At 56.2% G+C, this 22,009-nt stretch overlaps 1 protein-coding gene across 2 annotated transcripts in view; it reads left to right on the forward strand.

The window, feature by feature from the left end:
- The first annotated feature begins 2,655 nt into the window (after positions 1-2,655).
- The window catches only part of TMPRSS2 (transmembrane serine protease 2), a 36,350-nt gene continuing 16,996 nt past the window's right edge, over positions 2,656-22,009 (forward strand). The window contains exons 1-5 of one of the 2 annotated variants that reach the window (XM_045501319.1): positions 2,656-2,788; positions 11,528-11,598; positions 13,812-14,034; positions 19,136-19,222; positions 19,877-19,996. In XM_045501319.1, the coding sequence (XP_045357275.1) occupies positions 11,584-11,598; positions 13,812-14,034; positions 19,136-19,222; positions 19,877-19,996 (445 nt within the window). In that variant the 5' untranslated portion in view covers positions 2,656-2,788; positions 11,528-11,583. Of the gene's footprint in view, positions 2,789-2,831; positions 2,956-11,527; positions 11,599-13,811; positions 14,035-19,135; positions 19,223-19,876; positions 19,997-22,009 lie in introns of those variants that run through there. The other variant, XM_045501320.1, reaches the window with a different exon arrangement.

Genomic DNA, 22,009 nt, shown 5'->3' on the forward strand with positions numbered 1-22,009 from the left:
CCCAGGTCAGGCAGAGAGAGCATACTTCGTCCTTCCTCTGCTTCCACCTGCATTGGTGAAGGCAGTGCTCAGTGTACTAATTCAAATGCCAATCTCTTCCAGAAGCACCCTCACAGCCACACCCAGGAACAACGTTTTACCAGCAAGCTGGACCTCTTTTAGCCCAGTCGAGGTGACACATAAAATCAACCAACACAAGCAGCACTCCACGAGAGAGGACCCAAGTTGGCTCTGGCCGTGTGCTGGGACATCCCCAATCTAGAACCACCTTAGATTAAATTCTTGGCTCGACGTTTTCTGGCCACCAAGGTAGTGAGAATTTAGGCTCAAAACTTAAACTGTCACAGGAGGACCTGTTTGTAGTTACAAATTCTCAGGGGAGTATTATTCCTTCTCTACAGAGAGCCAAGACTAAGATACAGACAAGTTTGTTGGTCATCACCTTCCAGTGGGATGGATAGCAATTTTTTCGTTGCATCCTCTCTTTCTGAGAGAGCTTTGTGTGTTTTGACGTGCTGTGGTGGTATCCTAGCCAACTTCCCACCTTGCTGAAGCCTTTGACTTTGCCATTCACCCTCATCCCCTGGGTGTAAAGCTCTTCAGAACTTTTGATGGCTTCACGATGTGTGCCACTGTGGCTCCTTCCTCCCTTCCCCGGATACAGACCCACACTTCACTTTTGTGTCCGAGAAGTTCCCAATTCTTCTTGCAAATTCCGCTGTAATTTTTTTAATGTGTACTTATTTTTGAGGGGGGGGCGGGGGGGGGCAGAGGATCCCAAGAGGGCTCTTCACTGACAGCAGTGAGCCCAATGTGGGGCTCAAACCCACAAACCGTGAGGCCATGACCTGAGCCGAAGTTGGATGTTCAACTGAGCCACCCAGGGGCCCCAATGCAGCTGTAATTTTAAAGGACATTAACAGGGAACCCTGGGTGGCTCAGCTGGTTAAACGTCCAACTTCAGCTCAGGCCATGATCTCATGGCTCATGAGTTGGAGCCCCAAGTCAGGCTCCGTGCTGACAGCTCAGAGCCTGGAATCTGCTTCGGATTCTGTGTCTCCCTCTCTCTCCCCTCCTCCCCCACTCATGCTCTGTCTCTCTCTCTCTCTCTCAAAAATGAATAAATGTTTAAAAATTTTTTAATGAAAAAAGAAATTAAGGTTCTGCTTTCATTGTATCACAGCTACTCCCCTTGGTAAGCCATTCTGATTTGCCGCCTGTATTCATGAAAAAGGTGGCAACGTGGGCCTAACTTGGGAGCCGATGTGACGCCGTGGTTTAATGATGCCGTGAAGAGCTGGGTTTCTAGTCTTCTCTATGCTGTCGTTTTGGAAGGAGGGACTTTCTCCACTGCACAAGGCAGTAAGTTTCTGGACGTTCCCTGAGAAGAAAATCCCCAAGCCCCTCCCCTAAGCCCCTCACCTCACGGGCCATGAGCCAGTCGTGAGCTCATCCCTGAAGCAGGAATTCTGGCAGGGAACAGGACAGAGCGGCTGAGCTGAGACTGGCCACATGGCCACCTCCAGCGAGGAGGTCAAGTTGGCTCCCAGGCTGATGGTCAACTCCTGGGAGGTGTGTCCACTCCAACAAACATTCCCCGCAGCTGTGCAGAGAAGGAGAAATGGACGTTGCGAGAATAACCAGCAGAAGAGGGATGAACACAGAGACACATGTGCCACCTGGTGTGAAGGTGGACCTGGGGGTTTGGTGGAACACGGGTTCATTTCTGGACAGCCCCCAACACGCCATTCAAAACCGAGATCAGTGAGTGGCCGGGAGGAGACCATCTGACCCGACCTATCTGTCATTCACAACCCCGCCTGGGCAATGTCCTCTACTGGGGACAACCCAGACACCTGTAAAGTATGAGAGATGGGTGGGTGCTGGGGAATATTCAGGATCGTCCCCTCGGTGGCTGTGAGGGTGGGAGACAAAGGAAAGGTCGGGAAGGGAAGAACTTACTAGGGAAGCCCAGCTCCCTGCCAAGGAGTCACGTGAGTTGGCAGGAGGTAGGTTTTCTTCGGCTCCCACTTTATCAGAAAGCAATCCATGTTTTGTGTATTGCAAACTTGGAAAGAGTTCCTAAGGACAGGGAAGAGCCTGCCTTCTGGACGAAGGTTTATCTCCCCCCGCTTTCCGCACCCCCCCCCCTTGTCCGTGATGGTGGGCAGCCCTTTAACCATTGCTGGGGACAAGGGGAAGGTGGGGGTGACTTGGGATCCGAAGGCAAAAAAAGGCGGGCACAGGAGGGCTGGAGAGGGTCCTCGGCGGTCCTTGCGTGGGGACAGAGGCCACACGCTCTGTCCAGGAGCTCCCGGGGGGGGGGGGGGGCTCCGGCAGGGACTCAATCACTGCCCCCCCAGAAGTTCCCTCCTTAACCCAAACTCGAGACCTCGGGGCCCCAAAGCGCTCGCAACGGGGGCGCTCCAGGGGACGAGGGGAGGGAGGCGCGCCCCTCAGAGCCCTACGCCGCCCTCGGCCCTCCGGGGACCTAGCCGGAGCTCCAAGGGGTCCACCCCGCGGGCGGGGACCAGGAGAGCGCCCCGGGCTTTCCCGGGAAGAAACTCCTCCTCCCGCCGCCCCGCCCCGTCCCCTCCCGGTGCCCGAGGTGCCCCGGGACCGCGTTTAGGGGTGTCGCCCTGGGCGCTCCGACACCGCCTCCCGGGATTAAAGCGGGGACTCCGGGCAGAGGAAGACGCGAGTTCCGCAGGAGGCCGAGGAGGCGGAGGAAGAGGAGGAAGGGGAGGACGAGCCAGGGGCGGAGAGCGCCGGGCGGGGAGCCCCGCAGGTGAGCGGCGCGCCGGCCGGGTCTCCCGGCGGAGTCTGGGGCGCGGGTCCCAGGCGCGAAAAGAAGGATTTGGGCGCCAGGGGACAACCCAAGCGTCCCTCTCCCCCCCCGCGCTGGGTGGCGGCGTCTGGAGGTGAGGCCAGGTGTGAGCAGCGCGAGCTCAGCAGGTGCGTCCTCCCGCCGGCAGGACGCCCCGGGCAGGGCCGGGCAGCGTGCCCTCGGTGGGGGCCGGAGGGGGCCGGCTTCGCGGGCCGGGAACGTCGCTCCGCGTCCCTGGCTCATTGGTCGGAGCAGAGAGTGCCTCGGGGTCCCTCGGGGTGGGTGCCCTCGGCCAGAGCCGGCTTCAGGACCCCCCACCTTCTGCGGCCCCGGAGCTGGGGACCAGGAGTGCGCCTTTTCCTTTGGGGGGATGAGGAGGACAGAGCGTTGCCTATCCGTTTCTTTGTTTCGGGAAAATCTCTGCAGCCCCGGAGTGTTACCTGAACTCCTTCTACTTCTTGGTTCCCTCCCGAGGTGGGGAGAAACTGGAAACTCGCTGTAGATTCCGGGAGCGATACGGCCGGCGCGGCGGGGACGGCGGGGACAGGGCCCGGAGGGCCCCCGGGCGAGGCGCGAACGGCTCGGCCGTTCCGGGGAGGGAGTGGCCCACAGCCCGGATCAGAGCCGGGCCGCCCGGGGAACCGGGGTCCGCAGGAAGCCGCCCGGGAGGAGCGCTCCTGGCCCCGGCCGCGCGCTCCCTGCCGGGGACAAGGACGGGGCCGCCCCGGCGCTCCGGTCCACCGCTCGCCGTCAGGCCCGGACCTGGACAGTGGCTGCGGGGCTCAGCGCACCGGCCTGGCCGTGGACAGGTGTCTTGCCCGTGGCCCCACGTGCTCTGCGGAAGAATTGCCTTATGGCCCCAAAGTTCGTGCGTCCACACCCCAGAGGGCATTTGCCAGCCCAGAGCCCTGAGCTGGTGCTGAAGCGGTCGCCCCCACCCCAGGGCACAGCCAGGTGGCCTGGAATCCCAAAGCCCGAATCCCTTTCCAACGCACAGGGGAGGCGGGGAGCGGTCAAGAGGAATCCTAGTGGCTCATTTGGGAGGGAAATGATAGCTGGGAGGCCGAGGTCCACCTGGTGGGCAGGCATCACCAGGGGCTCGGCCCTGACACCGCAGACCCCTAGATTCCAAGAGGCGCAACAGTTCCGGGGCTAAGATGGGCACACCCAGGGGGGCGCTGGCCTTTGTGCTCCTGGCCTAGCAGCTACAGAGCCTCACCCGGGTCATGGAAACTTACAAAGGCCGCCCGGAGGGAGTTTTAAGGTGTTCAGGAACCCTGAAGTGAGGGTTGTTGACTTAGCCTGGGAGGTGGGGGGAGGTTCTCCCGGAAGTGAGGCCGGTGCCAGCCTCCCCTGAAGGCCGGTAGGGGCTGGGAACGGGGACAAAGATTACCCAGGCCCAGGAACCCGGGGACGCAGGCTCTCAGGCTGCCGCTGCTGGGTGAGGCAAGGGGACCTGGTGGGCCAGGTCGGGTGGGGGGGGAGCCCCCAGGAAGTCGCTGGCTTCCTTTTCTCAGCGTTTCCAGAGGTGAGGCCTGCCTACCTCCCTCCACCACGGCAGGCCTGACGGGGGGTTGGGGTTACCAGGAAAGGGCATGGCCAAGCAAGCAAACGCTCAGCCCAAGAGTTGGGGGGTGGGGGGCGTTCCCGCAGTGGAGACCCTCTGCCTGGAGATCGGTCACTCAACTCCTTCCTCTGTTTTTGTTTTTTGTTTTTAAATATCAACCCGGGAGCAGTGTGGCCTTTGTTCTTGGCTTGGATGAGTCAGGCCAAGCCACTTTTCCCTTCAACATTCACAAGGTCAGGCTTCTCTTAACAAGGCTGTGTTGTTGCCAGAGCCCCGGACACTGCTTGGAGCTCGGGCCTCGCACCCGTGGCTGGCTCTGCCCTGGGCTCAGTCCCCGGAATTGCAGGAGAAAACGGGGCCGCACTGGTGTTATAATAATAATGGCAAACCCGGATGAGGCACTCTCTTCCAGCCAGGTGTCATTCCAAACTCTTTGTAGCGTACTTAATTATGGGGAAACTGAGGCACAGAGGTGAGATACTTGCTCCGGGTCCCGTAACCCCTGGGAAGACCTGGGGAAGAAGCCAGGCTGTCTGGCTCCTTAGGGCTCTGACAGGTAGTGCGACTGCCTTTCCTTCCTCTAGAAGATGGGAGTGTCGTAGAAACCGTGTGGACAAGGGCTCAGGGAGCTGAGAGCGGGGCCCAAGAAAACCTCACGCGGAAGGGACTTGCTTGGGGGCCAGGCCTCGTTCCCCCTATCCTAATATTGGAGCACCTGCCCACAGCCCCACCTGGACTCGGTGCTGAATCTTCCAGAATAATCCAGGCAGACGTGCGCAGGACTCCTCCGCGGGGAGAGCTGAACTCCCTGGCTATTGGGACATTGAGGGGCAAGACTCAGGTGAACATGTGCAGTAGACAAGGAAGCCCAGATACCTGGGGGCCTACCCGGAATTGCACAGCAGGAGCCCAGGCCAGTGGCTCACTCTTCTCCACCCAAACCTGTGGCAGCGGTCCTGGGAGCGCTTCCTAATGAGATCCAGGTAATTGTCCTGGTTCCAGTCGCCGTATCAGACTGACAGCGGGGCGGAGCTTGGGAATATACTTTCCTAAGCTCTCCAGAAAATCCCAAGCTTGGGGGCCAGGGGCAGGTCTAAGCCTTGATGATAGGAAAATTGGCAGGGTCGAGTTAGTGGTGACCAGTTTCGGTTACGTGCAGGCTAGAAGCCGGCCTCTGATGAGGGCGGTGAAGGGCATCTGGAGAGGCTCTCGGGGTCTGAGTGCTTTTCCATGTTGGTTTCCTCTGCTGCTCTGGATCTCCCGGGGTCATCCTGTTTCTCACAGCTGCTCGGCCTTTGCTCGCCCTCCCCGCCCCACCTTTCCGGGGCACCTGCAGGGACCTGCTGACATTGGGTCCTCCCAGGATGAGTTGGTGGCCTCTGCAGATGGGGTGTGAGGGCATCACATACCTGAGCGCTGAGACCTGAGTTGGGAAAGCACCGTGAGTCCCATCCTGGTTTGGTGCTGGGGACCCGAAAGGCCATCTCGGGGAGCCCCGGCTTGTACGCCTCCAGGGGTAGTGGGCCAGGGGTAGAGGGCCTGGGTAGTGGGCCCTCTGTGCTCTGGGCCACCCTGGCCTCAAGTACATGAGGAATCCTGGGGAGTAGCAAAGGTCTTGGCTGGTCATACAGGCAGTTTGAGGGAGACCCCGTAGGGGCAAAGCTGGCCGTCAGGAAGGAGAAGAGCCGGCCAGGGACTCAGTCTGTCCCGGCCACTGCACAGTGGTTGGGAGCAGAGGCACCAGCACATACGGAAATGTCACGGTCACGGGCAGCCTTAGAGGCATCGGGGGAGAAAGGCAGACGCCGATTTTCCGGTGGGAGTGCGGGCAGTCATGTGGACTGTGAACGGTGTGAACTTTGAAGAGGGAAGGTGGCCCAAAGACATGCTCGTAGAGGCGAGTCCAGGAGGAGGAGGACAGCGCTTGCTGGGTAGAAACTCAGGACATTTTGTTGGTGTGGACGGAGCTCAGCCGTGGGCGTCCCCACTGTATGAGGGTGCAGGGGTGTGGTAAGGGAGCACAGGACGTTTGAAGGGCACCACATGCCGTCGCGGCGTTCTGGAAGCTCGTTCGATGGCAGGAGAGATTGGGGGCTCAGGGGAAACCAGCAGGAGGCCGCGGCGTCCAGCGGACATTCGACAGAGAAATATCGTCAAGCGAGAGCTGAGCTGGAAGGAGACGTGGCCTGGGCCTCATGACCACTTATTGGTGTACGAGGCAGGAGACCCAGCATCGGAGTCTCTCAAGGTCACTGCTCTGCGAGGGGCCGTCCTGGCAGGACCCCACGCCTGAGCTCATTTCAACCCTTGATCTGAACTCCGGGGACGTGGGGCCTGTTTTCCAGGGGTGCTGGATCATTCTTCGGGTGTCTGACCTCAGGCAATAAGAATTCATCATCCCTGGCCCCCCCATTCAAAGCTCAGCACCGTTCTAGAATACGCTTGGACCAATACACGTGGAGAGCCCACCTGCCAGTCTCAGATCAAACATGCTTCCGTTTGAGGAACTCTGTTCTCTCCAAGGCAACTAGTTGACCATTTAAACTTCCTCACTGTTGGAAATTTGGTTTCCCGGGATTGGGTTACACCTGCCTTTCTGATACCGCTGACCGCTTTGATCCTGGCTGCGTCCTTCGGATTTACACAGACTAAACTGAATGTCTCTCGCACATGACAGTCCCTTCGCTACAGGCAAGCAGATCTTAGCTGCTGTCACGATGTGATTGTTCAGTGCCTAGCGTGTGTTGGCCACGGTGTTGGAAACGGACACACTTGGTCCTCGAAACAACCCTATTACTTTATTATCCCATTCCACAGATGGACTTGGGCAAGGTCTTCAACCCTAGCCGGAGCCTTTGCACGTCTCGGGACTCCTCTCTCCTGCAGGGACCCGGACGCCTCCCCAGCCGGCCTGCCACATTAGGTGTGCACTCAGTCTTGTGCACCTGGGCCCGTGAGGTCACCCACGTCCTCACCTTGGAGGCTGGTTTTGTCCAGGTGCAGACTTTCCGGCTTGCTCTGTCCTTCAGATTCCGTCTTACTCCTTTGGCCTCTGGAACTCAAGAAATATCGGAACGCTTTCTTGTATGCTAGTAAGCTAACAAAGCTTAGCTGTAAGAAAAAAAGACAGAAAGAAAAAAAGGGACCCGACCCAATTCCTGCCCTAAAAAGTTTGTAATCTCAACCGGGACAATGAGGCATTCATAGAAAAAGAAATTTGGAGGATGCGGGCAGAACCTCTCCTGAGGTGATGACTCTGCCTCTGTGTGCCTGCACTGTTCCTGTGTGAATCACCGCGTAGGCCTTTTGTCCGATTGTCTTATACTCGTTCATGTTGACTTGCTACTTAAACCTACCACTGTCCGATAATTTGCATCTAACAGCGCTTTGGATTTGGGGGGTGGTTAAACATTTTTTTAAGTTTATTTATTTATTTTGAGAGAGAGAGAGAGCATGAGCAGGGGAGAGGCAGAGAGAGAGAGAGAAAGAGAGAGAGAGAGAATCCCAAATAGGTTCTGCGCTGTCAGATGCGGGGCTCGAACTCACGAACCGCGCGATCAGGACCTGAGCCAAAACCGAGTCGGACGCTTAACCGACTGAGCCACCCAGGCGCCCTATAACGACACTTGTGATTTGACGCAGTGGTTGAGGCATAAAGGGGCTGTCCTTGATCATTTGTTCATTGGATAAGGAGTGTCTGTTGTTGCTCGCTTCGAAGTTTGAAGAAAGGGGTACAGGGGTCAAGGAAGGGGGGCCTCAGAAAGCAAATGCTTTCTGAGATTTCCAAAGAAGAAATTTATCGCTTGGAAACAGCTTCGTCATGTCGCGGGGTGCAGGCAGGACTCCACGGCACGGTCCTGCCGAGCAGTGGCCGGGCAGGTGCTCGGGGTGACCCAGCTCTCTGCAAAGAGTGACCCCCGAGTGACCGAAAGCACCGTGTCGTGTTGTGTGACTCAAGTGGACCTTTCGGTGCCGGCGTGGGGAGCTGGCCGAGGACAAGGAGGGGCTAGGAGCTTGGTCACACATCTGCTCTTCTGTCACTTAAAGAGAAAAGTGCTTCGTTATGGCTGGCTTTCCGGAATCGAGGACAAGCATCTGTGTCCTTTAAATGATAGGAAAGGCTGTTTGAGAAACCACGTCACTCCCCATCTAGGCTGTGTGGCTCGGCTCAAAAACCAGTTGAAGAGATTTGCTTTGCTGTGGAAATGCGTAGGGGTTTGTGTTTGTTTTGGTTTGTTGTGTGTTTTTGTGACACGTACCCTTATTTCTACACGTGCCGGTTTTGAAGATGAACCCACCCCCGTGTGGCCTCCCGGGCGGGGCTTCTTAGAGATCCAGTTCCAGAGTGAGACCCTGCCCCTTCCTTTCTTTTCAGCCAGAGAAAATTACGGGCAGTGTGACTCCTGCCTTCTGTTCCAAAGCCCGAGGAGGCTGATCTGGGCGCACCGGGTGTTTCTGGTTCTAAGGTTGTGTGGCTCGTGGGACCTCTGGATGAGATAGGATTATCCTGTCATGACTTCTGGGTCCTGTGGCTGTTACTGGATCATTCATGGCTGCGGCCGCCTGGGCTCCTTCCTTCCCTGGCTTCCTCGTCTCTCTCTGTTAGGGATCTCGAATGAACAAGGAGCATGGATTTCGAGCGTTGAGTGATCATTCTTTTCAGAGGGCTCTCAAACTGGGAAAGACGCCAGAGGGATCAGATTTTCATTTCCTGAAACTTCACCCAAACCTATAACTGGTGAGACAGCTCAGAGGCGCGGGGAGCCGGAAACCGGAGGGCTGAGAATGTTTGCTCAGGCAGAGTGCTTCGCCAAGTAACCTTGGGGATGTGCTGTGATTTTTTTCCCCCCAACTTGGACCAGAGGGGAGCGGGAGACACTGTATGTGTTGGGTCTTAGAGCCCTTGTTCTTCAAGGGGCACACGTAGGACAGGTGATTTTTTTTTTAAGTTTACTTATTTATTTTGAGAAAGAGCCAGAGAGAGAGAGAGAGAGAGAGTCCGAGAGAGAGGGAGAGAGAGAATCCCAAGCAGGCTCTGAGCTGACAATACAGAGCCCAACCCGGGGCTCTGACTCACGAGTTGTGAGATCATGACCCGAGCCGAAATCGAAAGTCAGACACTTAACCAACTGGGCCACCCGGGCGCCCTGGACAGGTGTTTTAATATGTGATAATCACACCATGTAGAGGCTTCCATGGGGACCCTCCCAAGTGCATACGGCTCAGGTTTCTTTCCTCGTATCTAGAACAGCGTTGCCCCTTTTTGATTTTTTAAAGTGAAAAAATCCCACAGCCATCCCTATGGACTCACGCGTGTATTTTGGCTCTATGTGAACAGTAAAGAAATGACGTGGGGCCTGTTTAACGTGACCCGCTCAGGGAGGTTTCCCAAGATTACAAAGCCATCCTCACATTTTCAGTTACAGCAAGTTAACGTGCGTTTTGAGTTTGACGAGTCCAGTGATGATCGTGGGCTGGAGGGTCGCATTTCGCTCCCCTGGGGTTTCGGGGCGGGTGGACTTGGCCGCTGGGGAGAAGTACCCAAGGCAAGTGTGCAAATGCCTCCTCTCAGTCCCCAGCCCCCCAGCCCCCCCGCGGCAACATCTGTCAGCTTTATAATCACTTTTATTTAACAGAAATGTTAAATAGCATTTATTTTATTTAACAGAAATCTCTGACCTTGCTGCAGACACCGAGGGCTACGTCGGTATGCACTCATTTCACAGCTCATCAACCCGGTAGTGGGGGCTGCTCTGATCTCCTTTTGTGGATGAGGACGCTGGGGCATGGGAACGTTAGCTGACCTGCCCCAGGTCCCAGGTCCCGGAGGGGACGGGCTCACCCACTGCCCTGTGCTGCCGGCCGCCGTGTGCCAGGCACTTTACGGGCCGTGTGAAGGCCAGAACTTTCTCACTGGGAGCACGGTCTCGTGGGTGGAGGGCTGGGAGGGCCATTTCTTGCAGTGTTCTTTGGCCATTCCGGGACAGCAGGGAGGGGCCCAGGGCAGCCCTTCCTGTGCCCACCAGAGGGAGGGAGTGATGGCCGAATGGGGGCTTTACTATAACGCATCCCGTGTGGATGGTGTTTCTAGAAATTGCTGTCACAACTGTTCACAAACCTCTGCAAACAAAAGCACCTTCTTTTCATTACCGCCAACCTCAGAAACGATCAAGATGGTCAGTTCCAAAGTGGTTTTTTTTGGATTTGGGGTAGTAGGTGGTGTAATGGGCGCGTGTGGACGTGTTTTATGGAGGGTTTTTTACATGTGTTTATTAAGAAGTAGGAGATTCCACATGGCTTATTTGGAAAGTCCGGTGTGACCTCCCTCGGGTACTAAGTTCTGGACCACGTGCTCTCCAGGGCACACCTACCCCCCCAACCCCCACCCTGTCCCCGTGGGCGCTCAGCAGGAGCGAGGGAGGGAGCCTCTCCTGGCCAGCTGTTGCTTGCTTGGGCCCCCTCATGAAATCCTTACCAGGGGGGCGCCTGGGTGGCTCAGTCCGACTTCCGCTCAGGTCACGATCTCGCGGTTTGTGAGTTCGAGCCCCGCATCGGGCTCTGTGCTGACCGCTGTTCCGGATTCTGTCTCCCTTTCTCTCTGCCCCTCCCCCGCTCACACTCTGCCTCTGTCTCTCTCTCAAAAATAAGTAAACGTTAAAAAAAAACAAAAAAAAATCCTCACCGGAACGGGACCGTGCCCGACTCCGTATCCATTTCTGTGCCAGATTCAGAGAGGTTCAGGCGCTGATGCAGTGATACCTCCAGGAAGGGGTATTGCCACGAGCTGACCCCAGGTCTCTGCCCCCCCCCCGTTAACCTCGCCTGAACTTGAGGGTCTGAGAGGCACCTCGTGCCTGCTTCTATTGCCGGGATCCTCTGTTGCAAGAGGCAGCCTGGGGATGTCTGGCCAGAGCCGTGTTAAGCGTCGCTGGCCTTGGACCCTAATGCAGGCAAGCACCAGGCTCCTTCCGCCCGTGCGTGGGGAAGAGGCGGGCGAAGGTGAGGGCCAAGGTGAACGGGCCGTTTCTTCCGGAGCTAACTCTCACCTGGAAAGCCTTCTGGTTCTTTCCCCACGGGTCTCCTAAAAACTCACCGGTATGGAAGTGCCACAGTCTTATCATTCTGTCTTCTAGGTCGTCTTGAACGTTCCGGATCTCTACCATTACCTGATGCTGCTGATAAACTCAGGATGGCTTTAAACTCAGTAAGTGGTTAATAATTACCTCCCCAGCCTTTTCTTCGTGCCCTTAATTCCTGCTGTTGTTTTCTGAGGTGTGTGCTGGGCAGCATTTTAAGAGCTGGCCGCAGGGAATGCGTGTGCTCCACGGATGCTGGTCGGGGCCCTCTCTCGGTGAGGCTGGGCGGGAGTGCGGACACAGCAGCTGCACCCCTTGAGAGCGCCCCAGAGCTGTGGGGTGGTTGTGGGGTATGTGCACTGCTCACTGGGGCCTCTTCTCTTCCTGCCCTGCAGGTGGGTTTCAGGATAGGATGTGTGGAAGGAAAAGGGGCAGGAGGGTGCCCGGAGGGAGGCAGTCCCAGGGAAGGACAGCAGACCGCTGTGCAGCCGCGTGTCCTGATGAACCGGGGGAGGCTGTGACCGAATGGAGCACTGGGCTGACCATCCCTCTCTCTGGACGCCCCCACCGCCAGCAACTCTGGAGACTAATGCAGTGTCCTTATCCTTGGTCCCCATTATCTCTCACTGATTTATCTTTTTTTTTTTTCAATATATGAACTTTATTGTCAAAAAGGTTTCCATACAACACCCAGTGCTCATCCCAACAGGTGCCCTCCTCAATACCCATCCCCCACCCTCCCCTCCCTCCCGCCCCCCATCAACCCTCAGTTTGTTCTCAGTTTTTAAGAGTCTCTTATGCTTTGGCTCTCTCCCACTCTAACCTCTTTTTTTTTTTTTCCTTCCCCTCCCCCATGGGTTTCTGTTAAGTTTCTCAGGATCCACCCAAGTCTCACTGATTTATCTTATACCTGGGAATGCATGCGTTCAGGGCAGCTGTGTGTCATCACAGACATTTCCCGTATGTTCTATCTGGAGAATAGATCTTTACGCTTTTTCCCCTTTAGCCATTGCCGGTAGCTAGTCACTGGATCCATTTAAAACTTCCTATCCGCTGCACAAGACTCTGCGGGGACAGGCCACTGTGCCTGCTACAACCTTCCCTGGGTGGGACAGCATGTTCTTAGATGCTTCCGATAGAGACCAAACACGTGTGCTTTTTTTTTTTTTTTTTTTTTTGCCTCGGGTGCCCCATTTAGATTAGAGATTACACTGTTTCCCTTTGTGTGCACTGCTCTGGTTCAGAGTTACAGTCTTTGAACTTCTGAAGCAGAGCGTCAGTGAGTTATTAAGCAGAGGTGAACACTGAGAGCCCGCCTTTGGTGCATCGCTGTATAATCTCGCTTCCCCGGAGGCCCCGCTTAAAATGCTAAGCGTGGTGCCTCCTCTGCTCGGAATACCAGTCCTGTCGGAGACCATGGTCCACAAGAAACGGAAGAAATGAATCAGTGGGAAGAAGGCTGGGGGGGGCACACGTGGCCTCCCAGCGTGGCCCAGCCGGTGGGCGATTAAGGAGGACGGATACAGAGGACACGGCGGGGGTCCAGGCGGGGTCTTGAAGGGGCAGCCGGGAGAAGGCGGCGTTTAGGCAGAGGGAGAAGGGAAGGGCATTCGGAGAAGATGGAGGGAGCCGGAGAAAAAGCTCGGGCTGGGGCAGCCCCTTGCACACCCTGTGCGCTGAGACCCAGCGGTTGCCCTCAGGGCGACAGAACCCCTCAGGCTCCCTGCGGGCGTGCGTGCCCACAGCCCCCATCCACAAGCTATTTAAATGTCCGTTAGTAAACGGTGACACGTCTCTGTAAGAGAAGAGGAGATAGAAAAAGAACTTTTAGAATAGCATGTATAATGTGGACCTTCAGGTAAGTTTCTTAGCCTCCATCATTCACGTTCGTCTCTGCAAAATGGGCGCATCCGTCAGTCATCCCTGCACCATCCTCGGGGCGTCTGGTCAGGCTTCCAGGAGGTCGTGCCTGCAGGTGCCTGGCTGCCGCCCAGATACAGCCGGTACTGTTCCCCTGAGAATCTCCGTCCCTGGGTTTGGGTATTGACCCATTCCCAGACTCCTGCACGTGTTGTCTTTAATTCATATTTTATGCTTCACTAAATTGCGGTGTTGACCGTTACTCGCTCTTTACTTCAAAAAATGACTAGTGAGCAAATACAAAAACCGTTGACAACTAGCTGGAAGTTCTGGCTAGCCTTTACTGCAGGTAAGTTCCGTGTTCGGCCCGACAAGAGTCTGCAGCAGCCTTATCAGTACCTTGTCTGAGGACCGCGGGTGGGCGGGTAACCTTCAGGGCAATTGGGGTTTTATGTGATTCATCTTCTTCTTCATTGTTCAGGGGCCCCCGCCAGGTGTCGGACCTTTCTACGAAAACCATGGATACCAGCCTGAAGGCCTGTACCCCCCGCGGCCCGCCGTGGTCCCCGGGGCCTACTCGGTGTATCCGGCTCCCTACTACCCGCCCGCGGTGCCCCAGTACGCGCCGAGGGTGCTGACGCACACTTCCACGCCCAGCAGCCACACGCAGCCCAAGTCCCCGTCGGGGACAGCGTGCACCTCAAGTAGGACCCCTTTGCATTTACTTCCTACAACAGTCCAGGCGCTGGGGCCTGTCTTCTCGGTGGCTCTGTCGCTAACCGTCCTCCGTGTGCCGGGGCTCCCCTCTCCCTCGCTGTCACTGCCCTTCTCGCCTCCGGCCCCGCTGCAAAGCCCTCTCTTCACTTTCCTTAACCCTCCTGTCGCAGCCTTGTCCGCACGCAGGCCCTCCCTGTCCTGCTCTTGCCTGCGGGGCCTGTCGCTGGGTCGTGTGGAATGAATGGTGAGCTAGGCCACGGGAGTCACCACCCACCCTGTCTTTGCGGTGCGGTTCCCTGGAACGGCGAGTCGTGTTTGAGACGCGGGACAAGGCCTTTGTGCTCCGCGAACGAGGTGGCTGGTGTGGTTGCCACACGGACGTATCTCGTGGCTTTAACGATCTCGTGGAGGGGGGGCGGGGGGCGGGGGCGGGGTGCTGGGTGGCTCAGTCTGTTAACCGGCCGACTCTGATTTGGGCTCAGGTCCTGATCTCACAGTTTATGGGATCGAACGCGGAACCTGCTTGGGATTCCCTCTCTCTCTCTCCCTCTTTCTCTGCCCCTCCCCTGCTCACACACACTCTCTGTCTCCAGATAAATAAACACACGGGGCGCCTGGATGGCTCCGTCGGTTAAGCGTCGGACTTCGACTCAGGTCACGATCTCACGGCTCGTGGGTTCGAGCCCCGCGTCGGGCTCCCTGCTGACAGCTCGGAGCCTGGAGCCTGCTTCGGATTCTGTGCCTCCCTCTCTCTGCCCCTCCCCTGCTCACATTCTGTCTCTCTCTATACATGTATATATATAAATCTCAAAAATAAACTAAACCTGAAAAAATTTTTTTAAAGTACACATTTAAAAAAAATAAAGTAAAATAAAAAAGGATCCCGTGGACACAGCAGAGCAGGTATAGAGCAGGTAAACGAGTACTGGAATTAGTGACTCAACAATTCGCATTTTTGTCGACGGGGTTTTTTATTTTGCAAGCACGCATGTACACACAGCTTGTACGGTCAAAGATTAACAATAAAGCGAATTTCCACCTGCCCCCGCAGCGCATCACAAAGCACAGAAGTGAGTCCTCGTGGCCTGTGCTGCTCGAGGCTCTGGACCCCTGTGGCCCTCAACCAGAGCCGTCACCCTTAATTCCGCCCCGACGCTTCCGTCTGCTTCCCCCACCCTTCGCAAATGGTTCTTTTTCCTTCCTCCTCTCGTCAACCTCTACTTTTTTTTTTTTTTTAATTTTTTTTTTCAACGTTTATTTATTTTTGGGACAGAGAGAGACAGAGCATGATCAGGGGAGGGGCAGAGAGAGAGAGGGAGACACAGAATCGGAAACAGGCTCCAGGCTCTGAGCCGTCAGCCCAGAGCCCGACGCGGGGCTCGAACTCACGGACCGCGAGATCGTGACCTGGCTGAAGTCGGACGCTTAACCGACTGCGCCACCCAGGTGCCCCTACTTTTTTTTTTTTTTTTTTTAATGCCAATTGTTGAGAGACAGAGACTGAGTGCGAGCGGGGGAGGGGCAGAGAGAGAGGGAGACACAGAATCGGAAGCTGTCGGCACAGAGCCCGACGCGGGGCTCAAACTCAAGCCATGAGATCGTGACCTGGGCCGAAGTCACACGCTTCACCGACTGGGCCCCCCGGGCGCCCCAACCTCTACTCCTTTTTACTCCCACATCTGCTACCCTTCAGTCCTCCTCCTCCTCCTCAGTTACCCCTTCTCCTTGCCTATACGGTTCCCTCTTTCCCTCCCCTGGTTCCTCTCGGATCAAGGAAATGCCCGCCTCTGCACTGATGTCTTTCTGGTGGTAGTTGGGGAGGTTGAGACCCGTGGTTCTTAATCGGGGCTGATTTTGACCCCCACGGACGCTGGGCAGGGCCTGGTCGTTATAACTGGGGAGAGGCTGTGACTGGCAGGTGCCAGGGATGCTGCTGAACACCTGTGGTGCACGTGACAACCCCCCCGCCACGGAAGACCCGGCCAAGATGTCAGTAGAGCCACGCCCAGAAGCCCCGGTCTTAGTTCATCATGGTGGTTGGAAGGAAGCCAGGGTGTAGACGGCTAGGGAACTCCTGACAGTGGTACCTGCCTCCCAGAAAAAAGGGGGTGGTGATCAGAAACCAAGGGTCCCCTCTTGAGGTCAGCACCTTGAAAGGGCAGGCAGACAAGGGGAGTCCACTCGCCTGACACCCACATTTCCACTGTTCTGGGGGGAAACCTGGCGATGACAGGCAATTGGACAGGAATCTGTACCGTCCTTATCAGTGACTTTATAAGGGAAGAACATGAGCCTACATGTGTGACTTTGCATTACAAAACTGCCCTTTAAACTCAAAACGAGCTGAGTGAACCTACCTGTCTATTTTTAAGACCTTTTTAATTCTATAGACGCAACGGACATTTTATAAGTCTAATGTTTGGCCTTGGAAATATTTTTTTAATTAACAGACCATTTTTTAGAGTAGTTTTTAGGCTTGCTATTTTTAAGACCTTTTTTATTGGCTTCTATAGATGCAATGGACATTTTACAAGTCTAATGTTTGGCCTTGAAAATGTTTTTTTAATTAGCAGACAGTTTTTTAGAGTAGTTTTTAGGCTTACCCAACAGCAGGGCGCAGTCCCTCTTACCCCTCCTACCCCCAAGTCTGTCCCCTCATCTTGCCGCAGCGGGCCCCGCTCGTTACAGTCGATGAACCAATATGGATACATTGTCATTAAAGTCCATAGTTTTACATTAGGATCAGTCTTTCCCTTGTGTGTCCTGTGGGTTTTGACAAACGTACGGTGGCCTGGCCGTCATCACGGGAAAGAACGGAAGTTTCAGCGCCCTCAAATAGCACAGATTCGGGAGTGCAAGGGCTACTTGGGGACATAACGCATCTATTTGCTGTAGCAACGGTCCTAAATGTTTCACGCTGCGTCCCAGTGCGTGCACTGCTTAAAGACTGGGTTTTGGAGGAATCGAGGCCAACAGTCAGTGATGCAGATGCTTGGTCATGGGCTCGCTAGGGCCGAATCAACGGCAGACCGAATCGATAACGACGAAGGGGCGTGGGCGGTGAGTTGTAATTAAACCCAATAGTAGCACAGTTGCAAACCAGCCCCGAGTCAGGTCTGGACCGACCAGACGCTGACTGCAGGATGCCTGTCCAGCGAAGGTGGGATCGGGGGGTCCCGCTGCACACCTGCTCCTAGTGAGAGGGGGGCAGGTTGCCCTCTGCCCCTTGAGAGGTTCAGAATACTTAATAGCTTCTAGCTCACCGGGCACGTTATTTTATCCTAGATCAATAGGATAGGAAGCTCCCTGAAGCGAGAAACTGTCCTTGGCTAACGGGTCAAACTGGCCATTTGGAATTTCCCCTGTGAGCGTCCCCTGCCTCTCCGCCCTGCCCAGTTCTGGTAACTTCAGGGCTCTCCTCAGACCAGTAGCCTCCGCCTCCCCTGTGAGCCTGTTAGAATTGCAAATTCATGCCTCCCCGCCCCCCAGTGGAATCCAAATTCCTGGTGATCGAGGCCAGGAACGCTGGTTAGCAGGCTCCCTGGTGATTCCTAAGAACATGATAACAAGATGAGAGGCGTGGCTTTGAGCCCAAACAGATGGGTCCGCCCTAGTCCACCTGACTCCAGAAGCTGAACTCTAGCCCCGGGTGACTTCCAGAAGCACAGACGTGTACAGGTGGGGTTCCCCGGGCCTCCCCCACCCTCCGGGACACCCAGGTGTCCTATAAACAGAGGGCGTCGGAGGGTCTGTTGAATGCCCTCTCCGCCTCCCTGCCCTCTGCCTGTCTCTCTGCCTTCTGCTCCCCACCCCCGACCCCGGAGCCACTAATTACTGGGCGCGCCATGTCTGGCCCTGCCCTCGGAACCTTGGCTTACACTCTGACCAACAACGGGCCCCTCGTTTTGTTTTGACTAGAGAACGCTGATGACCCTCTGCAAATGACTTTATTCGTAGCTGAGATGTGAGCTCAGTGCTCCTCCTCCAACCAAAAGGCTGATGTCAGCACTGCCCGATGGAACGTTCCGCAGTGACGGGAATGTTCTACACCCGCCCCTTCCGTACAGCAGCCCCCGGCCCCATAGTCTGTTGAGCATTTGAATTTACGGAACTGTTTAATACCCCTAATGATACGTAACTGAAGTGAGAACAGCCACGTGCGGCTGGTGGCTGTTGAACGGGACGCTGTGGGTCTGTGGCATCCATTCGCTAACCTGCCTTGAGTAAGACAATTTATTCTACCTTGAACACCAGCGCCAGGGAGGTGATAGTTTGGGGACATTATTACTGCTATCTTACGCTTGTATTTTTTTTTTATTTTTTTAAATATTTATCTTTTGAGAGAGAGAGAAAGAAAGTGTGCAAGCAGGGGAGGGGCACAGAGAGAGGGAGACAGAGAATCCGAAGCAGACTTCAGGCTCTGAGCTGTCAGCACAGAGCCTGACGCGGGGCTCGAACTCACAAACCGCGAGATCATGACTTGAGTCGAAGTTAGACGCTTAACCGACTCAGCCACCCACGTGCGCCTATGCTTGTAATTACTAAAACAAGGCATTTTCCCTCTTTGGGGCAATTTTTTACATTAATCACTTATTGGACTATTTTAAGATGATACTTTTTTTTAAAAGAGCTTAACATAAGTATATGTTACTTCATATCATGGCTTCCTGTTTCGCTTTTGTGCCCTAAAACGCATAAAATTGAGTGCGCGGAAGAGGTTGAGACCTCCCAGGATGCGTTCTTAAAATTAAAAGCCTCATTTTTGAGTGAATAAAAAGTTATCATGGGGCGCCTGGGTGGCTCAGTCGGTTGGGCATCTGACTGTGGCTCAGGTCACCATCTTCTAGTTTGGGGGTTCGAGTCCCGCAGTGGACTCTGTGCTGACCGTGTGGAGCCTGCTTGGGACCCTCTCTCTTCCTCTCTCTCCGCCCCTCCCCCACTTGGCTTTCTCTCTCCAAACACATAAATAAACTTAAACAAAGTTATTATCTCATGATATGCTGTCCTATACAAGTAGTGGTGAGATGTGAGAGTGTACTTTCTAAGAAATTCTGTAACCACATGGTGTGCCCACCCCCCTTTCCCCAGAGGCGAAGAAAGTGGTCTGTATCACCTTCACCCTGGGGGCCGTCCTGGCGGGAGCCGTGCTGGCCGCTGTCCTGCTCTGGAAGTTCAGTAAGTGCAGGGGGGCATCCTCGTGGGGTGTCCTGCTCTCCGGGGGTGGGGCTCGTTGCTTCTGTTCGGTGACGGGGACGCAGAATCCCCATCCTCCTCCTCCAGTCTCACGGTCCCCGTTGTTAGGAGTCACTTTCCCGCTTCCTCCTACCCCGTGGGTCGCGGGAATCCCATGCTGTTGGTGGAGTACTGACCACGGTGGGTTTACGCGGTGCTCTGGGGCGCTAGCTGCCGCCCCGGGGCCACCTGTCACCTGGATCTCTGTGCAGCATCACCTGCTACATGCCGGGACGAGCCTTGCCTGCAGCAGCTCTTTAACCACAGCCCGGCCTTTCCGTCCACCCAGGGCAGGGGACTCAGGGCATTTACGGATCCAGAGGTCACCTGAGGAAGGCGGGGGGTGCTGTCCAAGCCCAAGGCTGGGAGCCCCTCCCCGCCCCCCTGGAAGTGATGCACCGGGGCCCCCCCTGCCCTGTTTCCTTGGGTAGATGATGGGGTCAAGGACGCATCTGCTCCTTATTAAGACAAAGGGGGGACGTGCTCTTCTCTCCTGCCGCTTGGGGCTCGGAGAGCGGACGTTGGCGCTCGCAGTGGGTGCGTGGGGTTTTCCTGGTGTCCCCGGCTGACTGGGTCTCCCTCCCGTCTCTCTGCAAGTGGAGAACAAATGCTTGGTGTCCGGGATCGAGTGTGGGTCCTCGGGAACCTGCGTCAGCCCCTCTCACTGGTGTGACGGGGTCCTGCACTGCCCCAGCGGGGAGGACGAGAACCGATGCGGTAAGTCGCAGGACTGCGTGCGCCTGGGGACGCGACCGCTCTGCCTGGGGTCCCAGAGACCGCGGCCCCATCCTAGGCAAGATGGCCAGGCCTGTGTCCGGCACGGCCACCCGGGAGGTCACTGAACCGCTATCTGGAGGCTGTACCTTTGGTCTGACCGCAGATGAGGACCCAGGCTCAGAGAGGGTGTGCTCCTGGCCCAGCAGCACACAGCGGGGACAGAGGGGGACTGCAGGGCTGGGTCACCGTGACAGGGCGCCCCCAGCTGGCCCGGGGCGTCACCTCGCAGCCACTGCAGGAGTGAAGTATTTAACGTGGAGATGGGGGGGCGCAGTATGTACTTTCAAAGCCGGCTCGCCTTTAGAATCATGTGTGTCTATCATCACAGAGCGGGCACCTGGCTTTGCTTTCGGTATTTTCTGTCGATTGTTGCAAGTGATTTCAAGGGTGGTGGCGTGGCTGTAATCGGAGATGGGGCCTGAGCGGAAGCGGTGCTGCATCCACCGACAGCCACCCGCAGAGTGAGTCTGACCTCAGTCCGGCACCGGCCGAGGGGACAGCACGCCGGCTGGTTGTTTCCCGGCCGTGCCCGTGTGGCCTGGGTGGGCGGAGATGGAGGAACGAAGCATCGTCTAAGGTGCCGGTAACTGAGCTCCACCCCTGGCTGGAGCTGGCTTATTTGTCTTGAAAAGCTTTTACGTTGCGGTCCTCCCGCGGAACATGTTAGGCAGTGTGACCCAGGCACGCAGGGACCACGGCCGTGGCGCTGTGATGCTATGTCCCCGCGCCCTCGATCCTGCCGCACGCTCTGACACGTTTATATGACAACCACTTGTTTTTAAGCAAACAGAAATTTCGGAATTGTAGCGCCAGGGGCATCGCCAGAAATTTCACGAGTGGCTTTACTCCTCTCCCGTCCATTTTCTCCTAACTCCCGAGGTTTCATTTAAACATGGGGCAGACTAGGGGCGCTTGGGGGCCTCAGTCGGTTGAGCGTCAGGCTTCGGCTCAGGTCATGATCTCACGGTTCATGAGTTCGAGCCCCGCGGCGGGCTCTGTGCTGACAGCTCGGAGCCTGGAGCCCGCTTCGGCTTCTGTGTCTCCCTCTCTCTCTCTCTCTCTGCCGCGCCCCTGCTTGCGCTCTGTCTCTCCCTCTCTCAAAAAAATAAACATAAAAACATTTAAACACAGGGGCGCGGAGGATGTGGGTCCCCTTTCTTCTCCTGGGCCTTCCAGGGTGAAGACAGCTTTCCTGCATGTCCTCTGAGCCAGGTCACGGCACCTGTGCGGGACACGCCGCCGGCCCCGGCTGGTGGGACCCCCCAGTGGGGAAGGCTGGGCCCTGGGCGCCGGCTCTGTGTGGCCCGTGGGGCGGCCTGTGTCCATGGCCGACACCTCGGTCCGTGAGCCCCCACAGCACAGCCTTGCCGGTATCTCAGAGACCGTTTGCACTTGGCAGTGACCCCCCCCCCCACCCCCAGCTCGTTAAACTTTCAACACACCGCCTTGCCCGTGTGTTGGTGACACATTTGTCGCCATTTTCCTAAGTAGGGGGCGTAGCGATTCAGAGCGTGGTGAAGCGATCAGGTGTGATGGCTTTTGGTGTTTTCATACGCGTGGGCGGGCGCACATGGGCAACCCTGAACTCTAGCAAGACGAATTCAAGTTCCTCTTCCTCCCTGTCTTCTTAATGTTTACGTTGTGTTTCCTTCAACACGTTGAGCTAACGTACCCGGGCAGATCAAAATCAGGAAGTACCCAAGGACGTGCGGGGAAAACTCAATCTCCCCCACCCTGCACGCACACGTGTGCGCGCGCGCGCGCGCCCACACACGGTCATGTGCCCATCCACCAGCCAATCACGTTTCTCTCTCAAGGGCAACAGATATGCGTCTCTCGCTTCTCTTCCCGAGAGTTTTTAGATGAAAAAGCAAATACGGGTGTGTATATTTTGTATTGTCCTCACCTCCCAGTGGTCAGTGCCCCGCTGACTGCACGGGCCTTGATGACACA

Source organism: Leopardus geoffroyi, chromosome C2 (assembly GCF_018350155.1).
Source record: "Leopardus geoffroyi isolate Oge1 chromosome C2, O.geoffroyi_Oge1_pat1.0, whole genome shotgun sequence".
In the NCBI taxonomy this organism is placed as follows: Eukaryota; Metazoa; Chordata; class Mammalia; order Carnivora; family Felidae; genus Leopardus; species Leopardus geoffroyi.